Source organism: Lissotriton vulgaris, chromosome 11, assembly GCF_964263255.1.
Source record: "Lissotriton vulgaris chromosome 11, aLisVul1.2, whole genome shotgun sequence".
NCBI lineage: Eukaryota > Metazoa > Chordata > Amphibia > Caudata > Salamandridae > Lissotriton > Lissotriton vulgaris.
Genome location: NC_141699.1, coordinates 67,197,973 through 67,215,504, shown reverse-complemented (window position 1 = coordinate 67,215,504; position 17,532 = coordinate 67,197,973). Strand labels below are relative to the sequence as shown.

Sequence of the window (17,532 nt, the reverse complement as noted above, 5' to 3'; positions counted from 1 at the left end):
GCATTTGTTTGCTTCGAAACAGAGCCCTGCCCATCATTTGGAGAGAGCAGTACTTTCTGTGCTTAAGAGTGAACTTTGGAGCACAATAAACGTACTGTTTTTAGGGTGAACGCATGACATTTTTTGTGCAATTGCTAGGACTAATGACAATTGGTTTCTGTGCCCTTTCCAGCTGTGCAAGGTAGATCACCATTAGTGAAACCAGAGGTTTATTTCCGCCTAGTACTTAGCACTCACTTAACACGTGGTGATGAATGTATATTCCTGCAGCAAATCATGGATTGTGTAGTAATACTACACATACATAAGGGTTCTGGGTTCGCCTGGAATGTGAGAGTTTGCTACCAAGCACCATCTGCTAACATCAGTTTGTTCTCATCTGCACAGCCTAAGCATGCATTACCGAAAGCTGAATTCTGGTTGCCCCAGTATTGGAACTTTTATAGATTCCCATGCTTTGTATCATTCCCCGTCGTCGGAATGGGAGCCACTATAAATAAAAAATACAATAGTAGTAAGCACAAAGTGAAAAAATAGGCCTAGGCCTCATCTCATTTTGTAGCTTATCCACCTCTTTTTGTAAAAGAGACCAAATTCTTGCAATAGCCAATCAGAGCAGCCTCACCCCACAGAACCTTCCTGAGAGAGCCTCAGATTTTCTACCGCACGTTGTGCAAGGGAGTCTCCATTGAGCTCTGCTCAATTTTCTTCACTTCTGAGTATATTTCTAGAACTTTTTGCCTGTTTTTTCGTCATGTCTGACAAAGAGAAGAAAGCAGTTTTTAGAGCCTGTGCTACTTGCTCAAAAAAGAGGTTGTTTGTTGAAGACAAACACGAAGACTGCATATACTGCTTATACCCGGACCACAAGGCCACTGACTGCAAGATTTGCAGAACCTTCTCCACCAAGACCTTGAGGGACAGAGAAGGCCGCCTGCTGACCTGGTTGCAAAAAACAAAGGATCGCAAGGAAGTTCTGTCTTCGGACAGTGAGGGCTCTTCCTCTGCTGTATCATCAAAAAGATCAAAGAAGAGGGGTAGGTCTCCCCCTTCAACATCTAATGAGCCCCATGTGAAGGCCTTGCCTGGGACCTCTGATAGGTCTGATAGGCCTGCTTCCCTAAAATCTCCTCACCCCGGTGAAAAGCAGGGACAGCCTGAAGAGTTGCAACCTACAAAAAGGCTAAGGCTTAGGCGCCCACGTAACCAACAAAGAGTTGGTCATCCACCCGGAACTGGCGTGTGCGATCTAGGTAATAAGAGAGCGCACGTTTTGGGTCCAGACGGTGGAGCCTCTCTTCCTCTTTCGAGGGATGCGGAGGCGGAAAGAAGATGGGCAAGGTAATAGACTGCCCGATGTGGAAGGCCACGACAACCTTGGGCAGAAAGGAAGGTCTTGTCCGCAACACAACCTTGTCTGGATGAACAGAGAGGAAAGGTGGAGTAGAAAAAAGAGCCAGGAGCTCACTCACTTTCCTGGCAGAGGTGATGGCAACCAGGAAAGCAGTCTTCAGGGTAAGAAGACGGAGAGGACAGTTATGGAGCGGCTCAAAGGGAGCACACATTAGATAAGTGAGTACAAGATTCAAGTCCCACTGGGGCATCACGAAGGGAACAGGAGGGAACATGTGTGTGATGCCCTTCAGAAACCTATTTACAATGGGGGACTTGAATAAGGAAAGCTGATCAGGTAGCCGTAAGAAGGCGGAAAGAGCAGAAAGGTACCCCTTAAGAGTGCCCAGAGCAGAGCCCTGCTGGGCAAGGGAAAGAAGCAAGAGTAGAACTTCAGAAAGGGGTGCAGAGAGTGGGTCCACAGCCTTTGCTGTGCACCATGCCACAAATCTGTTCCACCTGCAGGCGTATACCAACTTTGTGGAGGGACGCCTGGCTGGCAGAATGATATCACAGACTTCGGGAGGCAAGTCAAGTCAAATGGCCTCAACTGCCGCCTCTCAATCTCCAAGCTTGTAGGTGGAGACTGGACAGGTTCGGGTGCAGGACCGTCCCCTGCTGCTGCGACAGAAGGTCCTCCCGAAGAGGCAGACGAATCGGGGGATCGACTGACATGCTGAGTAGCTCGGGATACCAGTATCTTCGTGCCCAGTCCGGAGCCACAAGGATAACCTGGACCCGGTCGCGCCTGATCTTCTTCAGCACTCTGGGCAGAAGTGGTATAGGCAGAAAGGCGTACAATAGACCGCAACTCCACTCACGACGAAAAGCGTCTCTGAGCGAGTGCCGCCTTGGAAATTCCAACGCGCAGAACTGATGACATTGCGCGTTCTCTTTGGTGGCGAATAGATCTAACCAAGGCTCTCCCCACTGCAGAAAGAGACCTTGCGCCACGTCCGAATTCAGACGCCATTCGTGATCCATCATGCGCCGACGGCTGAGTTCGTCCACCTTGGCATTCAGAGAGCCTGCCAGGTGTTGAACCACCAGGGTCACGCCCTGACGTTCCAGTCACTGCCAGAGGCGCAGAGCCTCCTGGCATAAGGTCCACGACCCCACCCCGCCCTGTTTGTTGCAGTACCACATGACAGTGGTGTTTTCCGTGAACACCTGCACTACACTCCCCCGGACAGAGGGGAGGAATGCCTTCAGTGCTAGACTAATCGCCCTCAGCTCCAAAAGGTTGATATGGAACTGAAACTCCGCTTGAGACCAGAGGCCTCTGATCTCCGCCTCTCCCATGTGGCCACCCCAGACCTGGAGGGACGCGTCCGTCACAACCACGTGCTCCGGGTGGGGTAGGGAGAGGGATCTGCCACTGACCCAATCGCGGTCCGTGAGCCACCACTGCAGTTGTCTCGCAGTGCCCTCCGAGATCAAGACCTGATCGGACAGGTTGCCCTGATGCTGGGCCCACTGAAACTTCAGGTCCCACTGCAGAGCCCGAATCCGCCACCGGGCGTGATGCACGAGAAGGATGCAGGAGGCCATCGGCCCCAAAAGCTGCAGCGTCAACCTGACCGAAACTCGGGATAAAGGCCGGAAGACCGGAATCAGAGCCTGTATATCCCGAACCCGCTGTTCGGGCGGATAAACCCGAAACTGCGCCGAGCGTCGGGGTGGGTCGGAGGAACAATGACGCCTCTCCGACCTCACATGCCTTACCTGAGGACTTGGAGCCTGACGACTGGTGTCCACTCCCGGAGCTGCGATGACTCCGACCCCGCGACCTGTCCCTCGACCTCCCGTGGGACCGGGACCGGGACCGGGACCGGGACCTGCGCAGGGCAGACTGCCGAAGCTCGAGCCGCTTGCGGGACCGCTCCCGCCTAGCCTTCGATGTCAGAGCCCGGCTGTCAGAGCAGGTGCGGTCGTCGTGATCGAGGACTAAGCACTTCAGGCACCGGCGCTGGAGGTCCGTAACCGACATCAGTCGATCGCACTTCGAGCAGGGTTTGAACCCAGGCATCCCCACAGGCACCGATAGTCGAAGACTCGAAGAAAGAAATGATCAAAAAGATCAAAATTTTAGTCAAAAAATGACTAGGGGTAGAGCTCCGGATCAGCGCTAGCTGGAGCGGAAAAAAGAAGAACTGACGTCAGTGCGCATGGCGGCGTCTAAGTACACCGACGTTATTCCGGCGCTAACGACGGCGACGACTGACGCAGAGCCGCAGACGACGCCTACTGACGCGCAAGGGTATTGCTATGCAAAAATTTCCGGATCCAGTCTGACGCCTGGGGATATTCTAAGGTAAGGAGTCTATCACTAACGTGTCTCTTTAAGATAAAGCCTTCTTCTACGCCTCAGGACATTGCTTCTGACAAGAAACAGCGTTCGTCGACAGTGAAAACCACTGGTACCTCGACGATTCCTGTCAAGAAAGACTGGTCTCTAAAATTGGCCTCGTCGACGATGGCTACGACGACGGCATCTAAATCGTCGACTATGTTTTTAACCCCTTAAGTGCTGCCTCGGTGCATTGGCCGACGGCAGCACTACCTCCCCAGTGCTGCGCACGACCATTGGACGTCCATTCAGCACTAGTTCCAATGGACAGCGCAGCACTGGGGAGGAATGTTTAATAGCATCTATGAGGTTAAGACGCCTGATTCCTGTTCTTCGTTGCTGACTTTTTCAACTTCGACGACGATGACGACTAGGGTAGCGTCGACGGCGATGACGACGACACCAGCTACCATGATTCTGACGACGAGCTCGTAGACGACTCCGTCGACGATCCAGCCATCGTCGACGAAAACCATCTCGCCGTCGATGACTCATTCGACGACTAGCCTAGTCTTTTCGTCGGTGCTTCCGTCGACGAAACAGTCGACGAAGATTCAACCGTCAATGACGATCCCGTCGACGACGTGGTCGACGACTGGGGAAATCTGCATTTCTCAAAGGAAGAGGCGTATAACACCAGAAATGACATCTCCACGGCGGGTTACGCTGTTGCCTCCTACCTTATTACTTGATGATGACTCTGAGGAGGAAAATGATAGCAATTATGGGCCAGGTTACAGGATGTCCGTTCTGAAGAAGGCGAGATGGAGCAACACCACTATGCTCCGCAAGACTGTTATGACCAGCAAGAGAGGCCTTGCATGCAGGATCATTCACAGAGATCTCCACGTCGGTCTCAACAGGAGATGGTAGCGATGCCGTCCTCTCTCATCTCTGACCTGCAATTAATGTTGCAGGACTATTGGAGGCGGTTTCCTACGCAACAGGAGGTTCAACAAATACGTCCTCCCACACCTCTGCCTCAAGTATTGCAAACAGTGGCGGACGCCTCTTTGCCCTTACGGGTGCATGACCCAGAGCCTGTAGAACATCCTCAAGAGGTGGTTGCCATTCGGGATGATGATGATGATGATGCCTCATCAGATGCGGATCAGCAGGGGGAACCTGACCAAAATCAGAATATGGACTGGAATCAAGATGGCCTTCAAGATTCAGATGTTACAGGGCCTGATACCACAACCTCTCCTCCAGCAGATATTGGAGGTTTTCACAACCTAATGGAACGAGCGTCCAAAAGATTTGGTCTTCCAATTACCACAGTTCAATCTGACTGTTTTTTGTACGACTTCAAAGAACCATTCCGGAAGTCAGTTCGTTCAATCCCCATCATTGAACATGTTTGGTCTGAAGGAATAAAGGCTATGCAATATCCAGCCACGGTCCTCCCAGTGCTTCCCAGACTGGAGAAAAAGTATAGGGCGCCGGGGGGCAGCCCTGCATTTCTTACGGGTCAACCAAAACCGGACTCGGTTATCTCCCAGGCCGCACAGAGTAGATCCAAAAATCCATCCACACCGCTAACGACACCACCTGATAAAGAGGGCAGGCGTCTGGACAATGTTGGAAAAAGATTCTCCACAATGGCCAGCCTCCTCGTTAGGGCGGCTAATGCGCTGGCGATTCTGGGGAGATATGATCGCCAGATGTGGTGTGACCTCTCCCCGTTTGTGGAAGAACTTCAGGATGGTTCTAAGGATGAGGTCAGGAAAATCTTGATGGAAGGGGAGCGCGCCTCTTCGGAGGTAATGGACTGCGCTATGGATATAGCAACTACTGCCTTCCGAGCGCTAGCAGGCTCGGCTGTTTTAAGATGCCAGGGTTGGCTGCGAGCCACGTGGTTTAGACAGGAAGTACAGAACAAGATTCTGGACCTACCTTATGATGGAGAGATGTTATCCGGTAAATACGTGGATGACGCCCTACAAGGCATAAAGAAAGATACTGACACGGCTAAGTCCTTGGGAACATTACAATACCGCAAAGTTCCTTTTAGGAGGCAAGAGGAAGAGGTTTCTCATCCTACAGAGGCGGCAATCAGCAACGCTACTCTTCCTACTCCCAACCTGGCCAGTCATACAAGCCCCAATATTCACAGAGGGGGTCAGTCGGGATCTTTCTCTCGCCAGCAGCCGAGAGGGCGTCGGGGACAACAGAGGAGAGGCAATACTAAGAGACAATAGCGGCCATGTGGCTCTTTCTACTGTTCCTGTACCCTCGTTAACACCAGTGGGGGGCAGGATTGCCAATTGCCTAAACAGCTGGAAGGTCATAACATCAGACCAGTGGGTCCTGAACATCATCAAGGGAGGACACACATTGGAGTTTCAAAATCTTCCTCCAACGAGAGCTCCAAACGCCATTACACCCAAACATCTAGCACTTCTTCGTCTCGAGGCCCACCCACTCTTCATCAAGGGGGCAATCGAGCCTGTACCACATTCCCAGAAGGGGAAAGGGTTCTATTCCAGGTTCTTCCTGGTTCGGAAAACTAAGTAGAAGTAGCGTCCGATTATAGATCTACGGGAGCTCAACACTTATCTCATCAAGTTGTCCTTCAGGATGGTCACCCTTCAGGACTTTCTCCGTCGTCTCAATCCAGGGGACTACATGGCAACCCTAGATTTGGAGGATGCATATTTCCATGTGCCCATTCATCCAGCTCATAGGCAATATCTTCGATTCACAGTAGGCAAGAGCCATTTCCAATTCAGAGTGCTGCCTTTTGGTCTCCGGTCCGCATCAAGGATCTTTACAAAGGTACTGGCTCCTGTGACAGCTTTTCTCAGGAAGCAGTCTTTCGAAGTCTTCCCATATCTGGACGATTGGCTGGTAGAGGCTCCTTCGTTCCAAGAAGCATCCAGGGCAGTCACGAGCTCGAGCAGCTGGGCCTTCGGCTCAACAAGGACAAATGGATTTTGCGCCCCTCCAAGACAGCGAGGTTTTTGGGTGTGATCCTAGACACGGATTGCTGCATGGCTTTCCCTTCGGAAGAGCGCCAGACCAAACTGATTCTCTCAGCTCGCCTCCTGCAAACAAGAACGTTTCTGTCAGTTCACCAATACAAATTGCTTCTTGGATCGATATCATCCTGCATACCATTGATACCACACTGCAGGCTTCGAATGCGTCCACTGCAGGAACAACTGGACAAGCAATGGCATCAGGTAACAGGCCCCTTCGACGACAAGATCATGATCACATCGGGAATGCGAAAAGCAAGCATCTGGTGGATGCTAAAAGAGAATCTTTCAGTAGGTTTGCCATTCCAACTTCCACCACCTCCCATGGTGTTGACAACAGATGCTTTCATGGAGGGGTGGGGAGCGGTCCTACAAGAACTGAAAGTCAGTGGTCATTGAAGCACAGTCCAGGGCAAGTTCCACATCAATCTACTAGAACTTATGGCCATCCCTCTAGCCGTACAGGCTTTCCTTCCAAGGATCCGCAACCGTTCAGTGCTGGTTCGTACAGACAACACCACAGCCATGCACTACATAAACAAGCAGGGCGGGACGAGATCCTGCACCCTTTCGAACGAAGCACAGAGACTTTGGAATTGGGTGATCCAACACAATATCACTCTTTCAGCGGAACATCTTGCGGGCACACTCAATGCCACAGCGGACGCTCCGAGTCGCCAAAAGACTATCCGCCACGAATGGGAATTGGATCAGACCATTCTGGAGGAACTGTTTTCACGTTGGGGGACCCCAACCATCGATCTGTTTGCGACTCCTCAGAACGCCAAATGCCAGTGCTACGCAAGCAGGGATCACCATCAGGGATCCTTAGGGAATGCGCTTTTGATAGCCTGGTACGGTGCATTTGTTTACGCCTTTCAACCTATTCCTCTGATCCCGAGACTGATCCGCAAGCTCAAGGCGGAGCCGTGCAGAATGATTCTGATTGCACCAGCATGGCCCAGGCAGTTTTGGTACACAGAACTCCTTCTTCTCTCCCAAGATCAACCGATTCTCCTGCGGCCTGTTCCGTCACTATTAACAATGGCTCACTGACAGGTTCTACATCCAGACCTGAGGGCCCTCCAATTGGGAGGGTGGCTCCTGAGTTCAGAGAGTTCCAGGGTTTGAATCTTTCAGGGGAATGTAGAGACATTTTAGCCCAGGCCCGAGCGCCTAGTACTAATAAAACCTATCGAGCGAAGTGGAAGAGGTTCTGCCTTTGGTGTCGGAGACAAGGTCTACATCCATATACTTCTGCACCGCACCAACTCTTGCCTTACATCCCTTCTCTTGCAAAATGCTGGATTGGCTCATTCTTCTGTAAAGGTACATCTGGTGGCCATTTCTAGATTTAGACTATCATCATCCGGTCCTTCCCTTTGGTCTGCGAGGATCGTTAAACAGTTCCTGAAAGGTTTGTTCAGGGCTTTTCCTCCAGTCCGGCCTCCACCACCAGCCTTGCATCTGAATTTGGTCCTGTCACATCTGATGAAGGCCCCGTTTGAGCCTATTCACAGGGCCGACATGAAGTTTGTGTCATGGAAACTGGCTCTTCTCTTGGCTCTGACATCGGCTAGAAGAGTTAGTGAGCTCCAGGCTTTCACAATTGAGGAACCCTTTCTACAATTTAAGAATGATGTTCTCATCCTGCGGACAAATCCTAAATTTATTCCAAAGGTCCCCTCAGACTTTCATCTGAATGAGCTGGTGATCTTAAAGTCCTTCTTCCCGCGCCCCTCAACGCCAGCAGAGAGGGCGTTACATTCTTTGGACATTCATAGATGTCTCAAGTTCTACTTAGAGCGGGCGAAACTGTTCCGGAAGTCTTCCCAGCTTTTTGTTTCATACAGTGCTCCGCGAAAGGGTTGTCCAATTTCTAAATCCTGCATTTCCCGCTGGATATCGGGTGCTATCCAGTTTTGCCATCGAGAAGCGGGAAAGCCACTTCAGCGAGCAGTTCGTGCTCATTCTACGAGGTCAATGGCTTCATCGGTGGCTCTATTCTCAGGTGTCCCGATCAAGGACATATGTAGAGCGGCGACATGGAGCAGTGTCCACACCTTCACTCGCCACTACTTCTTGGATTCTTCTGTGAAAGAGGATGCGGCAGTGGGCCAAGCGGTTTTGAGGAACCTTTTTCAATAAGTCGGTGAGCTTTCCTTTCTATCCCGCCTTCCTGTATTGCATATTTTGTATTACTTGTAGTTGTTCTGCTTTGTGATGCCAATGTGTATCTGTTTTCTTATCAGGATTATGTATGACATTTACAGATATACAGATGACAAAATATGCTTTCTCTTTACTGCTAGCTATTCGGATACAAAGCATGGGAATCTATGAAAGTTCCAATACTGGGGCAAGAAAACAAGTTACTTACCTGTAACTTTGGTTCCCCAGTATTGGTAACTTTCATAGATTCCCATGCACCCACCCTCCTCCCCTGGGAAAGCTCAGCCTTATGGTTCAATGATGTTGCTGTTCATAGCGGCTACGAAAATCTGAGGCTCTCTCAGGAAGGTTCTGTGGGGTGAGGCTGCTCTGATTGGCTATTGCAAGAATTTGGTCTTTTACAAAAAGAGGTGGATAAGCTACAAAATGAGATGAGGCCTAGTCCTATTTTTTTCACTTTGCGCTTACTACTATGGTATTTTTTATTTACCGAGGCTCTCATTCCGACGACTGGGAATGATACAAAGCATGGGAATCTATGAAAGTTACCAATACTGGGGAACCAAAGTTTCAGGTAAGTAACTTGTTTTCGTCTTGTAAACATTGGACTTTCTGAACATGTTTTCTGGAAATTTGTGAGTACTTCTTGAATTCTGGAAAATAATTCATTTGAGATTGCCCATGGAATTTCAGCAAAATGTCTAAGCTGTGGAAAATGTATTAGTAACTTAAAATATCTGCCTGCTTGTTCTTTGTATTTTAATTTAGTGCATTTTTTCTTTATTATGATTTTGTACCTGGGGTCTCCAGCCTTTTCCTGTAATAAGATCTACAGATTTTCAGTGAAGTTCATCCTGAGCTACCAATACTATTAGCATTTTAATTGTGGCCACATTCAATGAATCAATCTGGGATTTGAAAAGCGCACTATTCTCATGGGGGCGGAGAAGGAGAATCTTTCGTTGAGGTATTGGGGATCCGATGTTGTGGAGGGATTTGTAGGTGTGAGTAGACGGCTTGAAAGTCACACTTTTTTTTGTCAGGGAGCCAGTGGAGGTCTCGTAGGTGCTAGGTGATGTGGTCTTGTCATGGGATACTGAGGACGAGGCTGGCAGCAGCGTTCTGGATTGTCTGGAGATGTGCAGCAGAGATTTGTTGATTCCGGCGTAGAAGGTATTCCGTAAGTCCAGTCTTCTGGTTGAGTGCGTGGGTGACTGTATTTCTGGAGTCAGGGGTGATCCATTTGAAGGTCTTGTGGAGTATGCGAAGGGTGTTGAAGCACGTTGAAGATACTGCGTTGATCTGTCGGTTCATTGTGAGGGAGGAGTCGAGTATGATGCTGAGGTTTCGGGCGTGATCGGGGTGTGGGAGGGTTGCTGATGGCGGGGCGCCACCAGGTGTCTTCCCAAGCGGAGGGGGGTGGATCCGAGGTCGAGGACTTCCGTTTTCTCAGCAGAGTTGAGCTTCAGGCAGCTGCTGTTCAGCCAGAATGCAACATCCTTTATTCCTTCCTGGAAACTGTCTGGTGATGCTGGGTTCCCTTGGTGAGGGAGGGATGAGCTGGGTGTCGTCAGCGTAGGATACTATGCTGAGTCAGTGTTTTCTGACGATGGTTGCGAGAGCGGCCAAGTAGATGTCGGAGAGCGAGGGGCTGAGTGAGGACCCTTGGGGTTCCTAGCATCTGATCTCTGTGGGTTTGGAGAGGAAGGGCGGGAGTTTCATTCTTTGAGTTCGTCCGGCGAGGAAAGAGCTGATCCAGTCTAGGGAGGTTCCTTGTACGCCGGTGTCGTGGAGTCTGGGGGCTAGAGTGCAGTGGGAGACAGTATCAAAGGCTGCTGAGAGGTCTAGTAGAATGAGGGCTGCTGTGTGGCCTTGGTTGAGGAGAGTGCGGTGGTCGTCCGTGGTGGCTAGGAAGGCGGTCTCGGTGCTGTGGTTGCTGCAGAATCCTGATAGAGAAATGTCGAGGATCGCATTGGATTCTATGAAGTTTGTGAGCTGGTTGTTGACTATCTTCTCAGCGACTTTGGCGGCGAAGGAGAGGAGAGAGATGTCTAGTTCTTGAGGTCCGGGTCTGTGGAGGGCTTCTTGAGGAGGGGTTTGACTTCTGCGCATTCCCAGTTGTTAGGAAATGTGCCTGTTTCAAGGGTGCAGTTGATTGTAGGTCATAGTTCAGGAGCTATGGCGGAGGCGTATCTGTGGAAGTTGTGTGGCAGGCAGGGGTCGGTGGGAGCCCCTGAGTGTATGCTCCTCATGGTCAATGTGGTGTCTTCTGTGGTGACAGGGGTCCAGGTGGTGATGGTCGGCTGGGTGGTGGTGTTGGTAGCTGGTGTTGTGTCGGTGCCTTGGTTCAGTTCGTCAAAGTTGTCTTAGAGAGTCCTGATCTTGTGATGGAAGAAGGACACGTTTGTTGCAGAGGTCTTGGAAGGCAGGGGCATCAGAGGTTTCGCTGTGGGGTTTCCTGTATGAAGCTGAAGAGTTTTTTTAGAGTTGTGGGAGTTGGAGAATATTCTGTCCTTGATGACGTTCCTTTTTGTAGATCTGATGAGTTGGTGGTCTTGTAGGCAGTGCGTGCTTCCAAGGTTTTGCTGTTCCTCCATGCTTTCTCGATTCGTCTGCACGTGCGCTTTGATTAACGGAGGTCAGTGGTGAACCAGGTATCTTTCGTGATATGTTGTTTGTCTGGGATCTGGAGGGGGGCAAGCATGTTAGCATAGTCGGTGATCCACCTGCGGAGTTCGTTGGCTGAACAGTTGGCGTTGGTCGTGGTGGGTGGAGGAGTGCTGCTGAGTGCGGAGTTGAGGTGCTCTTCGGTAATTTTTCTCCAATTTCTGCGTGGGAGGTGTGGTGTGGGCTTGTGTGCGGTAGGTTTCATGAATAAGTGGATGCAGTGCTGGTCCGTCCAGTGGGATTGCGTGGTGTGGCTGAAACAAATGTTTCCTCTTGCAAAGATGGAGTCGAGGGTGTGTTCTGCCTTGTGGGTGGGGCAAGTGACTGGCTGCTTCAGTCCGATGTTGCCGAGGTTGTCCAGGAGGGTGGCGGAGACTGGGTCTCTGAGGTTGTCGAGGTGAAAATGTAGGTCTCCAAGCATTGCGTAGAGTGTGGAGCGCGATGAGGTCGGTGATGGTGAACGGGGCGCATGGTCCGGGAGGTCTCTAGGTGAGGGTTCCACGCAGAGTCCTTATAGGGTTGATCTGGAAGTGCAGGTGTTCCAATTGGGGCGAGGGTTTGTTCGAGCTGGCGGTTGAGAGTCGGTGGGAGGTTTTGTGTACAATGGTGAGTCCACCTCCAGGGTGGGTGGGGGCGATCTTTCCTCTGGATCATGTCCCCGTCTGGGATGGTGGTTGCAATGTCTGGTGCAGAGCTGGCTTTGGTCTAGCTCTGTGTGATGAAGGTGACGTCTGGCGAGAGGGTGTCGAGGAGGTCCCAGATAACAACTACGTGCCTGTGTAGGGAGCATTAGTTGAGTAGGATGCAGCTCAGGGGTTTTGGCTCGCCGGCGTTCGGTGGATTGACGGTAGCTGTAGGGGTCCGGATGTGGGTTTAGAAAAGATTAGCTTATTGGCCACGGAATGCAAGATTGGCAGCAGTAATCAACTCTGTTCATAAGGCATGTTGCCAGCAGTTATGAAGAATAAAAAAGGTTTGTGGATAATACAAAACGGCCAGAACTGCAATGCACCTGGCTCCAAGATAGTTAGGAATAAGTCTTTGCGGTTCCACGTGATTTGTCATTGAAATGTCAATTTTAAATATATCTTTATAAATCCAGAGATCCCCCGCACAAAAAAAGGTATGTGACCTATAAAAACAGATACATTTTTGTCTCACTTGCACGTTTTTTCATTTTGGTAGAACTATAATACTTAAACTAAGTAAAAGCAGGCTGGGCTGCTCACAGGGGAGCGACCTCCAGGTAGCTGGAGAGCTTACAGTAGCTCAAGAGCAGTGGTTGGAAAAGCCTGGTTAGTACAGAGGAATCACAAAATGGCTTCTAGGGCTACTCACTGGGCCAGTAGTGGGTTATCAAACTCAATAGCCTGCTTAGCTCTTTATCAGCTGACCGGGAGCTCCTTCAGGCACATGTAAATAGGCTGAAAGGAGAAGATACAGCACCTCTTACAGCAGAATCCAGCTCATGCCGAACATTGATTCTGCTCCTCCAGTGTCCCTGGGCTGTCTGGTGTTTGACAGTATGCTTCTTGCCTTATTGGCATACACCATTCTTATCAGTGTGCAGCTCCGATGCTGCCTTTGGATGTAGGAGATATTGTGAACCTAATGGAACAGGGCTAAATGTCTCCAATGAGGGACACTCTGGGGATCCTGACTTTGCTTCAGGGAACCTGTGATGTTAAGCCATACTCTGCTCTTCCTCCTCTCAGGGAATCCTTCGCACAGCAGACACCATCAGGAAGTTCCAGACAGTTCCAGCCCAAACTGGCCAGGCCTCTCCCCTTCTGCAGTACTTTGGGATCCTTCTGGACCAAGGACAGCTGAACAAGTTTGAGTCCCTGGAGCTCTGCCGGCCGGTTCTGCAGCAGGGGCGCAAGCAGCTTTTGGAGAAGTGGCTGAAGGAAGACAAGGTATGGGGCGTCTGGGATGTGCTGAAGAAAGCTGCCGCCTCTTAAGGTCATCTTATATTTATGAGGCTCTCAGTAGTGCAAGTTGGAGTGTGGTTCTTGGATTTATTCTACTTAGACACATGAGGATTTCTTTGTTTTTCAGTGTGAAAGCTTGGTTGAGTCTGCCTGCTGAATGCTACAGTGTCCCATAAACATTACTGCAGGCACTCTTCAAGCAAATGTTATATCTGTGGAAATAATCTCAAACATGTTTTCAGAAAGTAAATCGTATTTTCTAAGAAGTAAGATGACTACTGTAGCACATTTTGAATCGGCTAACAAACTGGTACCGCAACTTTTGTCAGTCGAGGGACCTTCTGTATTGGTAAAAATAATACAGAACACACTTTCATTTGAGAAGGCCTGTTTATTTTAAGCAAACATTATTTTTTGGGTGTGGAATCTAAAATAGGATCACATGTCTGTGATCGCTTGTTTTCTGCTTAACTCGATATCCCATAAGAACCGCGAGACGGCGTATAAATATTAGGCCTTCACCTGCTGGTGTATGATCACACCCTCTGCCAAGTATCCCTCCCACCCCCCCTGTTATGCGTTTTTATAAACACTATGAGACCTTTAAGCTTCTAAAATGTGCATGCATATTTGTGAGTCACATCTGTAGGGTAATTGAGACCCAATCAGTTAATTCATTTGTGATCGCCGAGCAGACCTTCCTGAATGAGAACCCAGCTGGTTGTAAAGACATTTCAAACTTCAAACACTTGATGTAAACCTTTCTTATAGCAAGCTGGCAGATGTCTCTTTAAAAGAAGCCTGCAATAAAGCCAGTGTAAAAGCAGTACACTTTTTGTTTAGAACAATAGTTTGAGCAAAGGATAGGAATCCAGCCAGATAAATTAGAATAGTCACCTATGGTATAAGGATGTGTGCATTGCAGGTTGGCATAGAACGACTAGGAATAAGTGGTTCCCCTTTGCTTTGGAATGATACCTAGTCTTGTACACCCTACAAATTGTGCAGCGAGTTCTTGAGATGGTATCTTATTTTCTGAAATGCGTCCTGGTAGATTGCTTTTGTGTATGACAAATGTCTGAGTGTACACAGTCTTAGTTTAACAGGAGCACTTATTCACAAGCATTTCAGTAGCACAAAACATCCAAGCATAGGTTTGTATCTTGGTCAGGCCCATTCTAACGCATTTCTCCCCCTAGCTGGAGTGCTCAGAAGAGCTTGGAGACCTGGTGAAGGCCGTGGACCCCACCCTGGCCCTGAGTGTGTACCTTCGTGCCAATGTGCCAAACAAAGTCATCCAGTGCTTTGCGGAAACTGGCCAGTTTCAAAAGATTGTGCTTTATGCCAAAAAGGTGGGTATCAGATTTGACAATGTAAGTGAAACCACACTCTGATTGACTTCAGTGTTTTCATTTGATGCCAGTAGGTGATTTCTGGTAATAAAATGGATCATATTAGAGACCAGTTAATGTGTTTCTCTGTAATCTGTCTTTCTTTAAAGAAATTTCACTTGCAGAGCATGCACTTAAGAGTCCACATATTTGACTCGCCATCCAATTCTTTTTGTAAGATGTTTTCCTTAAATGTACACGTCACAGCAGTGAGCAAAACGTTTGTATTTATCATGCTGGAGTTAAACTGTGGCAGCTTAAAAGTCTGGGTTCCTGATGGAAACAATCCTCCTCCTAAGTGTGAAAGATATCTATAGGCTGTTATGTTTGTACTGGGTTTTAAGGTTGTGGCAGAAAGATGTCATACAAGTATTTAGAGGAAAGAGGGCTGTTGGGATGTTCTGGATGAGAGGAGGTTTTAAAGAAGTGAGACTTGTCTGTTTGACATTTTCTAAAAGAGCTTTGCCACTACTCTTGTATTTTCTGCTCTAGGTTGCCTACACCCCAGATTGGATTTTCCTTCTTCGGAGTGTGATGCGTGTTAGCCCCGATCAGGGCCTGCAGTTTTCCCAGATGCTGGTGCAGGATGAGGAACCATTGGCCAACATTAATCAGGTATGTTTGAAGGCCAGAATGTCAGAAATAATTTTGAATATCATGCAGGAGAGTGGTGGCCCTGTCATCTTGAGATTGCGACCGGTGCATTGACAGTTATTTTTGTTTCTTTTATTTAAACATTTGTCACAGGTGCCACAAAACCTCCTCTATGAATTCGTATCAGTAGTGGCTTCCCCAACACGATGTTCATCCGAGATGGAGAAGGCGAGCCTCTCGAAATGCTTGGGTGCATCATAATAGACTCCTGTGCTTGTGGCATTCTGTTGCACCTTAGTCTGTTGCACAATCATGATGATGACGTTTTTAACTCCAATTTATATCTGGGAAGGCTGATCAGCCTGTCCATGTTAGACGGTGCCCAAGACTATAAAACGTAAATCACTTGGGTGGCAGTAGAGCTTGTGGTGACTGAAGAACAGATGCATCAGGATTGCTGACTTTGTCTTGTTCTTCTGTTGCAGATCGTGGATGTGTTCATGGAAAACAGCCTCATCCAGCAGTGCACCTCCTTCCTTTTGGATGCTTTGAAGAATAACCGCCCCGCTGAGGGGCACCTGCAGACGCGCCTGTTAGAGATGAACCTCATTCATGCACCGCAGGTAAAGCTGTCCGGGGATGGTGGGGGAAATTAAGGCTGCACAAGGACGCATTTTAGAGGACACCGCCTCATTCATGCACCGCAAGTAAAGCTGTCTGGGGAGGGTGGGGGACGCTAAGGCTGCACAATGACCCGTTTTAGGGCACATCGCCTCATTTATACATCTCAGGTAAAGCTGTCCAGGGATGGTGGGGGAAACTAAGGCTGCACAAGGACACATTTTAGAGGACACCTCATTCATAAGTTAAGTTCTTGGTTTGTTGGGACTTTACCATTCTCATGTTCACTGTTTGAAGGGCTGCAGGGTCTGTGTTTACATGGTGACATTCACTGTATACAACCAGCAGTCTGTAGTGCAAGTCAGCAAAAGCAACTCAAGATAACTACGAAAAGTAAGGGAACGCTCATCTATGGAATGGACTTTCACCTGCACTCAGTGGTGTTGGAAAAAGAATGTATGTCATTATATGAGATGATGGGGGTAATAAGTCTACAGCAATTGCTTTAATGCGTGCAATCACTGGTACACTGTCGAAAGCAATTTCTTCAACGCACAAGACCCCAGGTTCAGTATTTATGAAAAGCAATAAATGCAAAATAATGCCTGTAGAAAGCATTGTTTTCAGACCTTTTCTTTTTATTTACCGCTCATCAGCCAGGCTAGCGTGAAACCAGTAACCAAGTGAGCAAGAGACTCGTGTCTGGGCATACCTTGCTAACTTAGGGTGAACATAGCAAACACAATAGGATGCTGAAACTTTTCAGACACTCATTGTGAGAAGGTGGCCTGATATGCAGTGCTCACTATTCTAGTGAACACTATGTATCAGTCCAGCAACCCTTATTGATGATTGGTTGTAAGTCAACCTTATAGACCAGCTATCCTAGTAGCGTGGATACGAGCAGTCTAAGGCTAAAGACTCGAGAGGGCGTGTTAAGCCAGCTGTTTACCACACATATACCCCTTGAACACCAAGTGAAAGGACACCACACAAGTGTTATGAAAATAAACAGTTATTTATTAAGTATCACAACAGCCCTGTACTCTTTATGAGGACAGGGTACTAAGCACAAACCAAAACTCTTACAAAAATACTTAAGTTAGCACCGTATATACAAATGCCCGAGGGGCACGGAAAACCATATACTCTGAAAGTGGAATGTGAAATTACTAGCAGGTAAGTACAGTACTAATAGCTTTTGGAATCGCTAGGACTTGACTAGGGAATCGTTAGATTACTTCTAGGAGGCCTAGGGGACTCGGGTGCAGTGTGTGCACTCTCACGCGAGATGCGGACAAAAGTCTATGGTAGCTAGGAATTGAAAAGTTAGTGTTCTCGGGCGAACCCGACCTGGTAGGAGGAAAACGAAAGTAGATTCTGACCCTTGGATAGTGAGGCTATGCTGGGGCACCGAAATGCCGAAGTTACCT

The 17,532-nt window shown here is 48.8% G+C and overlaps 1 protein-coding gene across 4 annotated transcripts in view; it reads left to right on the top strand.

Moving 5' to 3' along the window:
- Nucleotides 1–17,532, top strand: part of LOC147678987 (clathrin heavy chain 1-like) — a 393,670-nt gene that overhangs the window by 189,452 nt on the left and 186,686 nt on the right. For all 4 annotated transcript variants that reach the window (XM_086942714.1, XM_086942712.1, XM_086942713.1 and 1 more), the window contains exons 8-11: nt 13,278–13,478; nt 14,693–14,845; nt 15,377–15,499; nt 15,964–16,101. In XM_086942714.1, the coding sequence (XP_086798840.1) occupies nt 13,278–13,478; nt 14,693–14,845; nt 15,377–15,499; nt 15,964–16,101 (615 nt within the window). The remainder of the gene's footprint in view (nt 1–13,277; nt 13,479–14,692; nt 14,846–15,376; nt 15,500–15,963; nt 16,102–17,532) is intronic.